Raw genomic sequence first — 14,185 nt, 5'->3', positions numbered from 1 at the left:
CACTTCTTGTGGTCTAGCAGCAAGAAGTAAAACCAGGACCAGCTTGTTGTACTTTATCTGGTGGATTTGGGTTAGTTCCAGGCAGCCAGTGGCTGGAAAATTCTTGAGAACTGGGTCTCACTCCTCTGAGTCTCATCAGAATAAGGAGACACTAGCACAGAACCTGGTCAAGGGAACAGCCCAGAGTTGGGGGCTTACGTTTTAAGGTCTTTAAAATAGCTGCTCATTTGATTCCCCTCCTCCTTGCCTATTTGATGTTGATCTAAATGACACCCGGCTGTGCAGTTAGGCGGTGGAGCTGGGAAAACAAACCACCAGCCTCAAAATCAACCTGGGCCCATTTGTGCTATTTTCAGGTTAAACCTCCCAACAGGGCTCTCTGTAGTGACACCACCACCCGATGCCCTCAGCGCGCCTGAAAAACAACCGTCCAAGTCACGGGCAGTCAGCCATCTCCATAAACTGACGAACAGTACACGGAAGCTCTAATGCCATTTATTTCGCAAGGGCAAAATCAATCGACTTTCCCAGCATCCTGCAACTTTATTGAACTCGGATGCCGCTGCGGGATACGTCGCCGAACTCTCCTTAATTACGTATTTGGCTGTTTGCAATCGTGACTCGGCGCTGCAGTCCTGATATCAGAGAAGCGGCCTCTTAGAAGCCTGCAGTAGTAGCGGCGGCAGCGGTAGTTTTCCCGCCCTACCGACTGCTCCCTAGTTGCGAGGTACTGCGCTAAGCGTGCCACCGTGCAAGTCCCGGGGGTCGGCGGCTGCACCCTCCGCGATGGGCGCTCGCAGCCATTGTGGGGTGGGCGCTCGCCTAGCCGGCGTGCTGACACGCCCTCTCGGCTCTGCGACCCGCGGCCAAGGGATGGGGGTGGTGCTCGCGGAGGAGGCTCGCGCGGGGGTTGGATCCTCCCCGCACCGCCCGCGCGCCTGCCTGCTCCTCTCTGCAGCCGGCGCCCCACGCGCCTCGCGGGCACGCGCTCCCTGCCCCGCCCGCGTGCGGCGGCCTCACGCCCCCGGGCGCGCGCCCTCCCCGTGCCTCCGCGGCGGACGCACGGCCGCGAGCGCGCGTGCGCCCCCGCGAACGTCCCCGGGAGCCGAGCAGGAGCGAGCGCCGGGGCCGGTCGCTCAGGACTGAAAAGGAGGCGGCGGCCGCGGCTGCGAGCAACAGATCCGGGCTCCGCGAGCAGACCCGCTCTGCTGTTGGGCGGTTTTTTTGTTTGTTTAATTTCAAAAACATTTATTAAATTAGAAAATCTTGCATTTTTAAATGGCGCTGGCCCTTGGTCAGCGGGTGGTTTTCGCTGCTTCAAGATGGGCTTTGCCGTTTCTGTCGTCGGCACCAGTGGTGGCCTGATTGTCAGTCTTCTCCGGGCATTTTTAAGGCCAGGAGCTGAGCGCTGCATGTAGGCGCCCTACAGAGCGGTTTGGCTTTTTAAATTATTATTCTTATTTTGGGCAGAGAACAGTCGATTCTCGGGCATTCGTCCTCTGTGGAGAAGAGGCTGCGAGTCGGCGGTGGGTCGCTCTGAGGCTGAAATTCCTCCCGGGGTGAGCGATCCTCGGCCCCGCTCATAGTCCAGGCAGCCCCGAGTGTGTGTCCTGTCCCTGACGACGCCGGGAAAATGGAGGCTGTGATTGAGAAGGAATGCAGCGCGCTCGGAGGCCTCTTCCAGACCATCATCAGCGACATGAAGGTAGGACGCTGGGGGCGCGGCTGCGGCGGCGGCCGCCGCGCACTGACCTCGCCACGGGGCTTCGCCTCCGCCCTGGGCCAGCCGCCCGGCCCTTGCCTGCGCCGTGGCCTCCGGCCACCTGCGGCAGCGCTCCGGCCCGGGTGTCACCTGCTCACCGGGGCGCCGCTCCGGGCTCTGCTGGGTCACCGGGCGGGCGGCTTTTCTGGGGGTATATGATGCCTCCTGACCTCTCCCCGCTCATTGTCCCAGGGGACGGCACCGTCTCGTTTCCCTGGGGGCCCAGGGCCCCGGCTCCAAGTTTTCCATTGTCTGTCGCTGGACGGAGTGTCCGCGACCCGCGGAGTCTGGATGCCTGGGCGGACATCTGATTCCCTGGGGTACAGGGCAGGGGCTCTTCCCAGCCGTGGGAAGGAGCCCCCCGACTCGAGAGACTGGGAGGGACCTCCCTCTCCCTTGTTGGCTTTCAGGTCCACCTGGGGGAGATCTGAGCAAATTAGGTATTAATTAGGCTCTTCCAAAGCTGGCGAAGGAGTGCGTGCCTCCCCTCGGCCCTCCCCCGGGGCTCGGAGAAGTTGTTCCCAGAGCAGTTTTGCGGGGACCCCACTTCCCCTGGCTGAGGCTCCCAGCCTGAGGTCCAGACTGGGGCACCTTAAACAACTGTATCACCTAGACACCCAGCACAAACAGACTCCAGGTTTTCTCTTGGAAGGATTGTGGAGACTCAGTGTGTGTGTCCGACCGCGCGCGGGCGCGCGTGTGTGTGATGGGGGCGGGGAACAACACCCTGGCATTTTCCTGCGAAGGGTGGGACTGGGGATAACCTGATCCTTGGATGTGGATTTTCTGTGCACAGAGATAGACCAGGGCCCTGTGTTACTAATCCAAAGGAAATGTATACGAGCGAGCTGGCTGGAGGTGGGAATTGGGGGCGGTGGGGGGATTTTTTTTCATGTGTATTTAGGGAGCTTCTCTTTGGCTGTAGCCCAGCCCCAGTTTGCCTCAACAGATCCGGGGAGGTGGTGTTTAATTGAAAGCTCGGCTTCCAAAACGAGTGGGCAGGTTTGGAAAGCTGTGCAGCGGGTGGGTGTGGACAGCCCCTCTTCAGCCGCTGCCTCGGCGCCTGCGGGAGCTTTTGTCTGTTGAAGTGTAAGATTTGGAGAGGGTTCGGCCTCGGAGATGGACTTTGGGAAGGAATGCTCAGCTGTCATGGCCTGTTTCCCCCTCTTAGAACCAGCTGCCACCTCACCCGGGGTGAACTTTTTCCCAGGTGCCTCCGTCCTGGTCTTGTCCATTTTGAAATCCCTATCCAGAGCCTGTGCCTTTTGTCAGAAATTGACATCTGTGTAGCCTTATCTTCAGCGGGACCCTGCTTGCCTAGGAATGCCTCTAATCCAACCCCTTGGAATTAGATGGATTATTCCCTGTTCAAAGACAGCCCTTTCATTCCTTTGCCCCCAATCCACATTGAATAATTGAAGTGCTCTTTTGAGACAAAGCTCGGTGTTCCCTCTGTAGACTCTGGGGTCTTTCTTGTTAACTGAAATTCTATAGGCCTTATAATCAAACAGGATTTGGTTTGAGGCACACGTGTATTCTGATCACCAGGGGAAGAATTCGAGATGGGTTGGGAGAGCTGCTTGTGTTTTTTTGGAGGGGAGAAATGGATGTTTCCAGTCCCTCTGTAGTAACAAGAACCCAGTGACCTAACCCATCGACCCACTGCAGTCCCAGAGTGTTCACATCTGGAGTTTTTTCCTCGCTCTTTGTTCCTTAATCCAGAATCTAGGCTCAGTTCTTCCAATTTACAGGTTTGAACCCAAAGCCCTTCAGAAAGTAACTCACTTGAAGGTAGGCCCTAATGCTTTCTACCTGCCATCCTGGGACTGTCCTGCAGCACTTTCTGCCTGGGGGATTTGTGGGTGCTAAGGTGGCATGCTTCTCCCTCCCCAAGATTCCAGTTAAAAATACTTATTTAATGCCCTTTTAGTGCTGGATCTATAGTTTGTGGTTCACGAGTTCTTTCCCTTTGAATTGAGTTGGGTTTGTTCAACATCCTGTTGGGAAGACATTTATTTTAAAGGTTTATTTTGTTTTGGCAGTCAGAGATTTTAAAAGCGAAGTGGAGTGGAAGATGAAAACATGCTTTGGGGTCTGCAGAATTTCAGACTTTTGGGGAATAGAGAGATAAGAAGGAAAAAGAGAGGGGCGGTGTCTAATTTCCAAGATTGTTTATGCCTAAGACAGTGTTTTCGTGGAGTTTTCTTTTTAAAAGGCTTCTTCATGGAGTAGATGGCAGTGACATTTTAAAAGGGAATTTAAAAATTTGGGCGTTTAGGATAAGCAGTGTATAGTATGCTTATGCATGGAGTTACCAGCAACAAAAGTCAATTTTTAATATCTGAAATGGGCTGTCTTTCTAAGGACCTGCTTATCCTCCTTTTCACTTCCTTGAACTCCCATGATAGGTTTATGACGCCTTTGGTTCCCTTTCTGTTTGCTATGAAGGACACATGTAAATGTTGGAAACCCATTTGGAATGCCATCTTGAGAACATTTTCAGGTTATTTGCTCAGAAGTGTTATTGGAGTCGGGGGGCGGGGGGAAGGGTAAGGAAAACTTTTTTTTTTTAAAGTAGCATTTGATTCTCCAAAATGTACAGCAGCACAGGAAGGGAGTCAATTTCCTCTTTGGAGAAAAAAAAAAAAGAAAACAACAAAAAATGGAGTAATTTCAAGGCCTGGCACCATCCATCTTCCCAAACCAAAGAACCTCAAGACATGGAAAAGCTGGAGAGGATTCTTTGTGCATTCTTCTAACGATCTTTCATCTGGCTAAGTCCTGGGCTGTCAGGGTGTGTGTTTTATCCTTTTCAGGGGGTCGGGTGCAGTGAAGAAACCCTCACTTTTCTTCCATTGGGATCCTGCAACAGCTGTTAAATAACTTATTGATTCCTTGATGAGGGAAAACCCTGTAGTTTTTTCCTTTCTTCCATCCTACTCTGGTGGTCGCTAATGAATGGTGGTGTGCAAAATCGCTTACTGGCTGCCCTTCCGCCGTCCGCATAAATCAGGTTGTCTGGAGTGAGCTGGTCCCAAAGGGAAGGGGAGACTAGGGATTCATGTGGCTGGAGGCAAGGGCCCATCGCCAGTTTGTTTAGGGGACAGTAGCTTGGAAGTGACTGTGGAAGGCCAGATGACTGACTTTTGATGTTTAAACACTGTTGACTGTGTTAAGGAGATCCTGGAATCTTTTTGGAATTTCTCTCCAAGTCCCGGGAAAGACAGGCTAATGCTTCAAACAGCAGATTTGTGCCATTACTTTTTCTTTTTTAAAACTTGAGCTGTAATGAATATATAACATTAGTTTCGGGTGTACGACATGCTGATTTGATATTTGTATTTTTAAATTTTTTTAGTTAAGTAATTGAACCAGCATGTAGAATTCAGTGATGTTTGGAGAACTTTTAAGACCAGGAGACCCTGGCCAAACTTGAGGGCAGCTCAGCCTGTAGATGTCTGTCTTCTTTTAATAACTAACTTAGTTTTAAAAAAAATAGTTGGACGCTAAAATCAAATATTTTCCTCAGCCTTGTTGCTCAAGAATCAGCATGTCAGGAGCTGCATTGGGCCTGATGCAGGGAGAACTTTGTACTGGGTTGGAGAGTGTGTTCGGGGTTGTATAATGTGACTGGGGGGTGAAAAAAATACCCAAGCACACCTTGAATTCTCCACCCCACGTCTCACTTGAGGCAGGGGTGTCCTGTTACCAGCACCTGTGCCGAGCAGAATAGGGGCCTTGTTCAGTTTTCCTCCACTGCCCCCCACCTCTGTTTGCCACCAGTATCCTCTCTCCTAAGTTCTACCTAAAATTAGACCTGCTTAAGGGACTTCTTGAATTCCATGGAAATCTTTTGTGGTTCAAAGACATGTCATGATATTTTTCCTTACTTATCACAAGATCAAGAATGTGGGCAGTGGATCCAGCACTGGATAATGATTTCAGGGTTGTTTTTCACCTCTACTGTTTTGCTTTGGCTCTGGGGTGTCTGTCAGACAAGAGATTCACTTCCTCGGTGTTTATTGAGGGCCTGCTGTGTGGAAGGCCTTTTGCTGGACTGTGAGGAACTAGCGATCCACAAGGAGATCTCCCCTTGGAGAGTTGCTTGTCCAGTTCAATTCAATATGGCAGTCATGAAGGAAGGGCTGGTAGTCCAGCCTGGGGAGGGACATCCGTCAGCCCCTGCAGGCCTTCCTTTTGACTTTTCAAAAAAAAAAGTGTTTTCTCTAGGAAGATAGCGAAAACCCAGCCAAGGCCTCCGCCAGTGGCCAGGTGCTCTGAGGGAGGCAGGCTGCTCTGTAAACGGTGACACACAAAGGTAGACAAGCAAAGCCCTTGTAAAGTACAGATGGGCCCCATGTTGCCTTTTCTCTTAGCAAATGGCTGTGTTTGTCCAGGCTTTTACAGCTTCCTCAGTTTAGGCCTGTGGGAGAAGAAGGAGAAGTGAAGATGTCATAAAACCAGTGGCAGGGAACTGCCCAGAATGGTGCCTGTTGAGAGGTTTAGGGCCTATTCTCTGTAGATCAATCTTTGGGGGCTTTTAGGTGCAAATCTTGTCGTCGAGGTTTGGGAAGAAGTCATTTTTTTTGGTCTTGGCTTGAGTGTCTCTGTGGGGAAAATCCCTCGTATGTCATATTTAACCAAATTGTTGTTTGATGCTGTGAACGTTTACGTTCTGAGATCCTAGTTGGTAATGCCCCAGATGGAGAGAGAAGGTCATTCGCAGTCACGGTTTGCATGGAAGGTAGGCTGAGTTTGAATTTTGCCCGGTTCAGCTATCACCTAGTTCTTTATGAGAGTAACGTGAACTCATAATCCTACAGTATTGATTGAGCATCAGTGACATTGCAAGCACCGAGCTTGATATCAGCAAGTAAAGATACAGGATTCCTGGTTAAATTTGAATTTCAGAGAAACAGTGAACAAGTTTTTAGCACAAGTATGTCCCACCCACACTCTGCTGCTGACCTCTTGGCCTCAGAACTCTTTTGCCTCTTGGGGGAGGGAAAAGGAAGAAGTGAAAACAACGCCTGCCCATTTGGCCAGCTCACCTGAGGTTGTTAAAATGCTTGGAGGGTGAAAAGGTTGAAACTGTTGATCCATTAGGTGCTTTATCTATAATTTTCATCTAGGCTTTTTCCATCTTCCTAGGGACGGTCAAGAGCTGGCCAGATCCTTCTGTAGCAAGACCATTTAGATGTTTATATCGGATATGGAAAAATGAGATCATTTTGAGTTTGCCATTACTTCTTGGAACTGCCTTCAGGACACTTTCCCCTAAAACCCACACCTTTGCAAAACCCACACCTTTGCAAAAACAAAGAAATACCTCTCCCTGAACCAAAAAAAAAAAAAAGCCAAAGGACAGATTCAGCTGCCTAGGACAGCAGACAATACGCATTTGGGACTCCTGAAAGGGAGCCGACCGATGCCTGAAGCCGTTTAACTCAGATTGCAGATTGCACTGCTGATTCGGCCTTATTAAGTAGCAAACCAGAGAGACAAATGGAATAAATTAATTGGATGAGCATTGAGGAAGCCCACTGTATTTGACTGCCAAGGTTCTCCCTCGAATGAGCTGGAGAATGCAGAAGGTTGCATCTGAGTGTGTGTTGTGCGCGCGCACATGTGTGCGCACGCAACACACATATACACATATGCATATACAGCCCCCCTCCAAAAGCAAAACCAAAATCCACCCGGCGTAGATTCCAGAGCAGCCCACCCATTATTAATGTTTCCCACCTCTTGGCCTAGGGAAGACCTTGGCATGGGGCTGTGTCGTCTGCCGCTTCCCAATTTAAGATGCTCTTGGTGCCACCTGGTCTGTGGTAGGTGCTCTGTAATCATTGCATGTAGTGAACAGGGGGCAGCAAGGGACTCGGTGAGAATCTACTGGGTGCCAGGATTTCCCGTCATCCTCACCATCATCCCCACTTTACAGATAAGAACACTGAGGCTTGGAGTCGGTAATTTGTTTAATGCCGTGGTGAGGTGGGCTGGCATTCAGACCTTGGTTTATTTGACCTTAAAGCTGGAGCTCTTTAGAGCATGCCTAAGGTAGAGAGGGGGCTGTGGATTTATTTCCACAGCATTTCACTTGCCTGAGTCTTGCAGGAGGCCCAAGGAAGGAATCAAGGTCACATCTCTGTGCCTGCAGCCTGGAGGTGTGAGCCTGAGCTGAGATGCTGGGAGAACTCTGGGGGTGGGGGTGGTGCACAGCTCCCATCTGGCTGTCACTTTTGTGGAAATGGTTTAATTTGTGATGTATCGACGTATTGTGGCTTCCTTCCTTCTCCCACTTACCAATCTTCTCTGACAGACAACCTGCCTTTCCCCTCTCCTCTCCTTCCCCTGGGTGCGCAGAGAGGAAAGTCACCTCCATCCTTGGCTTCTGTCCTTGTCCCCATACAAAGCACCTGCAGTCTTCTCCGTGACTGGCCAGAGGGCTGCCTTTATGTGTCTGGGGAGCCCATTGGTCCCTAAGGTTGGGCGACTATGCCCATCGGTCCCCTTAATTATATGAATTAAACAAATTCACCCGGAGTTCAGTTACTCCTCAAAGAGAACTCCTTGCCTTGAACTCATATTATGTCCAGCCCTGGAACACTCTTGTAAAAGGGCTTTCCGTATTTAATTATTTCCCGGTCACCCTCGAGTTGGGTTGAGTCAGTCGAACCATTGCAAGATCGTGTTTGGGGAAGTTGATAGAATTGCCAAAAAACCTCCTTTCCGTGCTGATTTCTTGGCATATATGCCTTGGTCATAGTTTCTAAGTGGTTTTTCTTTTCCTGTCTAGTTTAAGTGGGTGGAAAAAAAATCAGTGGGGTGCCTTTTGAGCTGTGTGTCTTTTTATTTGCTTCCCCTCAAAGAATTTGGACAGTAGTGAAAGTATTAGCTTGGTCAGCACCAGCCGCCTCCCGAATCCTGGAGGTGGATGACGGGTTTGGTGGACGGAAGGTTTTGCCTGGGCCTCCCTTCCCTGCCACCTCCCACAGACAGGGGTCTCCAGGGTCCCGGAGGAGGGGGTTCTGGCTGGAGGAGGAAGAGGCAGTTCTGGGCAGGTGTGCCCATTTTGGTAGAATGGGCATGGTCACAGGGATGAGCGCATTGGATTCCCTGGGAGCCATAAGACGCTGATGCCTGGACCCTAATTCCTCACAGGGCCTGATTCAGTGCTTCTGGAGTACATCCTGGACATTAGGATTTTTAAAAGCACCCCCAGCTCTACGCAGTTTAAGCACCCTCAGCGTGTTTTCTCAATCTTGCCTAAGTCTGAGTAAAAGCATCTGTACGTGGTCACACAGCAATGAGAATATGCTAACGCTACTGGGCTTCAGGATGGTAAATTTTATGTGTATTTACTACAGTTACTAAAAATAAGAATAAATTTGTAGTGAAACAACGTTAAAGTGAACACATTGGAAAATAACAACAGAAAAAGCATCTTTAGAATCCTTGGCTGTTTTTCGTTGATCTGTAATAGTCCTGTCCAGCATGATTTTCTACAGTCATGGAAATTGTCAGATATATTAGCCAGTAGCCACATGTGACTTTTGAGCACTTGACGTGTGGCTAGTGCAACCGAGGAGCTGATTTTTAAATTTTATTTACTTGTAATTTGTTTAAGTTTAAACAGTCATATGTGACTAGTGGCTACGTATCGGACAGTGCAGATCTATAACATACCACCTAAGTAAAAACAGTGTGCTTGCTTGGCAACACGGCTTCCTGCCCACATTCTGTTTCCTCCTGGCCACATCACTGCCCCTAAACCCCTCCTGTAGAAATTCTGGAGCTATTGCTGACCTTGGAGTCAGAGAGGTCTGGTCTTAAATCCTGTGGGCAAATTTCTTCATCTCTCTGAGCCTCATTTTCCTTTTCTGTAAAATGGGTCTCATAAAGTACCCATCTTATAGGGTTGTTGGGGGGGATTCTGAAATGAGATCGTACTTGTAAAGGGTTTCACACAGTGCCTGGCGTACATGCACTCAGATGTTAGCTGCTGCTGTTTTCTGTCTTGCAGATTTGGGAATGAAGTATTCTGAAGTTTTGAAATCAGTAATTATCTCCACCACTTCTTAGGGCAAACATGACCCCACCCTTTACTGAGCTGTATTTAGAGCTTGCAGTGAAGTTGCAGGAAATGGAGAAGTTTAGTTTTTTTTTTCTTGCTGAGTAAATCACTCCTGAGTTCATTATAACCTCATCTGGCTCAGCAGGGCCTATTGCCATTTCTCTGTTTGCAAACCCTCTGTCTGTATATAAAGGCAGGGAAGGGCTGTGTACCTGGCAGAGGTCCTCAGGGCCTTTAATTTAATGCGTAAAAGAAAAAAACCGTTTAGAGATGTTTACACCAGTGTAAGGGGAGACTGAGTTGCTTCATAAGGGCCATCTTTTTCTGTTCACCTTGTTTGAGTCGCCCCTTCTTTTTCCAGAGTGACTACCAGAGAAGTGCCTCATTTGCCTCTAGTCTGCCTTTTAGCAGCAGCTTCGTACTGGCTTCTGTCCCTTCCCAAGACTTGGCCATATTTGGGTTCTTCCTACCTGCCTACTTGCTGAATATGGCCCACCTGTCTTAGCCAGGCCTTGGGGACCACCTGTGACTTGGCCCAGCAGAGTGACCTGCTCTGTGCCCAGTGTCTCCCCGCCTGGATTCCCTGGCTTCTTTGAACACATCCTGTGCTCCTCTTTCTTGCTGTTTGTCCCGCTTGGAAGAGCTTCTGTGCCGTTTTCAGCATTATCGAAATCTTTCTCATCCTTCAAGGCCTCACCAGAAAGTTACCTCATTTCTGGACCCTCATCTGCCTACCAGGTCAGAGGCCCTTGGGCATTTTTCCAAGTTCATGTTGATTCTACCTAGTACTTACTACATTCTACCTTAAGTGGTTGCCCTTGGGCTTTGAAGCCTGGCTCTGCCACTTCCTAGCTCTATTACTCTGGGCAAGTTACTCTTGTTCCTTGACACTTAATTTTCTTACCTGTAAAATGGGTAGAGTAATACTCTTCTATTAAAGTTGTGGAGGATTAAAAGAGAAAATATATGTAAAGGGCTTAGCACAAAATGAATGCTGAATAAAACTCTCTTATGTATCTATCGGAGCCAACCTAGTAATTTCCAGCAGAGTACCCTGCTGACAGCGACACTCAGATGTTTCAGAAAATATAAGAAACCTATATCTTCGCTTTGAGAATGCAATAGACAAGAGTGAAACACTTTTCAGCTTTCAGCGTGTAAATAATTTGAGAGAACACAGTATACATACTCAACAAATATGATGACTGCTCTGGGCCAGGCACTGCTGGGGGGTAGAGATACATCTATGACCTTGCCCGAAAATTGTTTAGTCTACAGGAGGAAGAGACAAGTAACTAGAAATCTGTGTGATCTGTGCCATGATAGATGTCAGCACAAGAGTTTGAGGGGGGCCTGGGGAAGGCCTCTGATTCTCATTTGGAGTAGGAAGACAGAATCAGGGGGAGGCTTTTGATACAGGTGACCCCCAAGCTGAGACCTGAGTTTTATTTTACTTACTTAACAAGCATTTTTGTGGTACAACCAGGCACTATTCTAGTGCTTCACAAAGACTCTTAATCCTAACAACCCAATGAGGTAGTTATTCAATACTAGTCCATCTAACAGTGAGGGAATTACTGCTATAATTCCCATTTTGCAGATGGGGAAACTGAGGTGCAGAACGGTTAAGCCATTTGCCCCCATCTTACAACTATCAAGAGGTACAACTGGGAGTTGAGCCCAGGTAGTCTGGCTCCGGAGTCTGTACCCTTAATCCACAGTGCTGAGCTGTCTCTCACAGCATTTTAGGATTTCCTTTTCAGATTCCATAATGGGTGTATGTTATCAATTACTTTGAAGATTATTCTACCTATAGCTTTAGGGCTCAGGAGGAACCAGAAAAAGCAAGAAAAATCTAGGCTGTCCTCTGAGCTGCTTCAGGAGGCCCAGGAGGCCTCCCTTTATTTCAAGAGGAGTTGGACCCGCCAACGACATGAAGTTGTTGGGCGGTGGACTCAGCCGGGGGCCGCTGATTCGTCAGCAGAGGAAAGTATGTGGGGGGCAGGCGGGGTGTGGTTCCCAAGGGTCTGACACAGTTGTCCGAGGTGACAACCACATGACACGTTTGTTTTGCTGGAGAAACCCCCTCTGTCAGGGTCGCCCCAGTAATGGCTCTGCAACCCACACGATTGCACCTCAGGAAAGGGGGCTGTGTGCAGTAGGAGTCTGGAAAGGCTTTGAGATTAGTTCACAGGGAGCCCTCAGTTTCGCTTCTGAGGCCCGGCTTGCCCCAGGTCGGCCGGCAGCTCCGGCAGCTGAGGAGGAGGCCATTAAGGAAGTCTTTGAGTTTGGTTTAATGGTCCCTCTTTGTTTTGAAGTGATTGTTTACTGAACCTTCAAAGCCAGCTCTCCAGCAGGATGTGATCTGGGGCCTGGATAATTGGATGAAGCACCCCAATAGGAAGCAAGTAGCGGGGAGCAGGGCCAGGAGTAGCTAGCTGATGGCCAGGCCCTTGGCGTCCGGGCACTGGGAGGCTCTGAGCTGCTGCTGGGGGAGGGGCATCGTCTTGCAACCGGGAGTAGACCTGAAGCAAGGATCCCCTGGAACCTGGCCTCTTTGATGTTGTGCTGGCCTTAATTAGGGACACCCTAATTAAATCACCAAGGAGAGAGCTTTCCTCTACATTTAGCATAAAGCGTTAGCAAATGTTTTGAGAGCATTTCATGAGGGATTACTTCTCCGAGATTATGTAAGTAATAGAAAGTTAATGAAAGGAAAACTAAAACCTCAGGCAAGTAAAAAATAAAAGTCACCCATAACCACTTGATTACAAAGTGGGTTATGGACACATGTTTTAGATGAAGGCTCTTGCGGCCTGTGCCCTGCCAGAAGTTTCTTTCAACACTTAGGTTTTCACTTGTGCTTTCTGTGCGTGTAATTAGAAGCCAGGTCAGTTTTAATGGCTGTGTGGTGGTCCATTGTTTTGTTTGTTTGTAGTTAATTCATTTAGTTGACACACATTTGAGGACCTGCCGTGTGCCAGGTTCTGTGTTAAGTGCTGGGGACACAGCAGTAAATAAAATGGACACAGATCTCTGCCCTCTTGGAACTTACATTCTAGTGGAGAGGGGGTGGGGGTCTGGGACAGACAAACTGAATACGTCAATTGTGTTATATTTTAGAAGGATATGTGCAATGGGAAAAAATAAAGCAGACCCAGTGTGGCAGTTTTTAAATAGGGAAGGCTTCACAGAGAAGGTGACATTTGAGCAACAGCTTATGAAGTATGTGGATATTAGAGAAATAATGAATGTTCCAGGCAAGCGAAGAGCATGTGCAAAGGCCCTGAGGTGGGAGCCAGTTACATACTGATTTGTGATTAGGCTGTGTCCCGTTTTTCACTAATTATAAGCAGCCCTCCAGTGAATATATCCTTGTAGCTGCACGTTGATTGACACTGGTGGTTTCCCCAGAAGGATTTATCCTGGGTCAAAGGTACATACTTTCATGGCTCTTGAAACCCATTGCCAGATGCCTTTCAGAAAATGTGTATGAGTTCACATTCCCATGTGCAGGTGCTTATCCCCAGGGATTACTTCTGAAGGAGCAAGGTCTGAACATCAGGACTGAGAAGTTGCTGACACCACAGCATCCAAGACTTCAGAGGGATGTGGCATCTTATCTAGAGCGATAATTCTCAAATCTGTATGCGACTTTAGCCATCAGAGCATGAGTGTCCCCTGGGGAATGTGTTAAATGCAGACCCCTGGGTCCCACCCCCAGAGATTCTGATTGTGCAGACCTGGGGCGGGGCTCAGGCGTCTGCAGGTTTAACAGACATTCCCCGGTGGTGAGTCTCTGGGAGGTGGTGCTGGGAGTGTACCATGAGTAAGTAGAAGTGGGGGTGGCTCTTGGGCCCCCCTGAGCCACCAAGAGCCTCCTCTGCAGCTCAGGAAGTGAGTAGGAAGGATCTCCCTGCTCCTCCCACCCTGTCCCCGCCCCCCAGATCACACCTTCCCTGGATGTGTTCCAGGTGAACAGAATGACTCATGTCTGAATGTAGCATAGTCTTCTATACTTCCTATCCTTTGCTAATTCTCTTTCTTCTGCAGGGAATGCTTCCTCCTGTCCTTTCTTTCCTTCCTCTTGGCCCAGAAAATTCCCTTTTGTCCTTTAAGACCTCGGTGAGGAATCACCCCCCTCCAGAAATTTGCACCAACCCCACCTTCCAGTGCTTTATATCTGGAGTGTGGCGCCCTCCAAAGGCTTTGGGATTGGTGGCTTACACAGCAGCATTCCTCAACACTCTGGCCTGTTTTAACACCCCCCCCCCCCCCCCCCCCCGCCCCCGGCCCGGTGCCTGTGCATAGTAGGTGCTCATTAAATGTCCCAGTCAGGGTGGCTG

General features: G+C 49.2%; 1 protein-coding gene across 13 annotated transcripts in view; it reads left to right on the top strand.

The window, feature by feature from the left end:
• The first annotated feature begins 1,078 nt into the window (after window positions 1-1,078).
• Window positions 1,079-14,185, top strand: part of MTSS1 (MTSS I-BAR domain containing 1) — a 162,792-nt gene continuing 149,685 nt past the window's right edge. For 10 of the 13 annotated variants that reach the window (XM_032609622.1, XM_032609614.1, XM_032609618.1 and 7 more), the window contains exon 1: window positions 1,105-1,705. In XM_032609622.1, coding sequence (XP_032465513.1) covers window positions 1,634-1,705 — 72 coding nt within the window. In that variant the 5' untranslated portion in view covers window positions 1,105-1,633. Of the gene's footprint in view, window positions 1,706-14,185 lie in introns of all 13 variants that reach the window. The other 3 variants (XM_032609613.1, XM_032609617.1, XM_032609612.1) reach the window with 1 other exon arrangement.

Source organism: Phocoena sinus, chromosome 17, assembly GCF_008692025.1.
Source record: "Phocoena sinus isolate mPhoSin1 chromosome 17, mPhoSin1.pri, whole genome shotgun sequence".
Taxonomy (NCBI): Eukaryota; Metazoa; Chordata; class Mammalia; order Artiodactyla; family Phocoenidae; genus Phocoena; species Phocoena sinus.
This window is presented reverse-complemented; position numbering and strand designations above follow the sequence as displayed.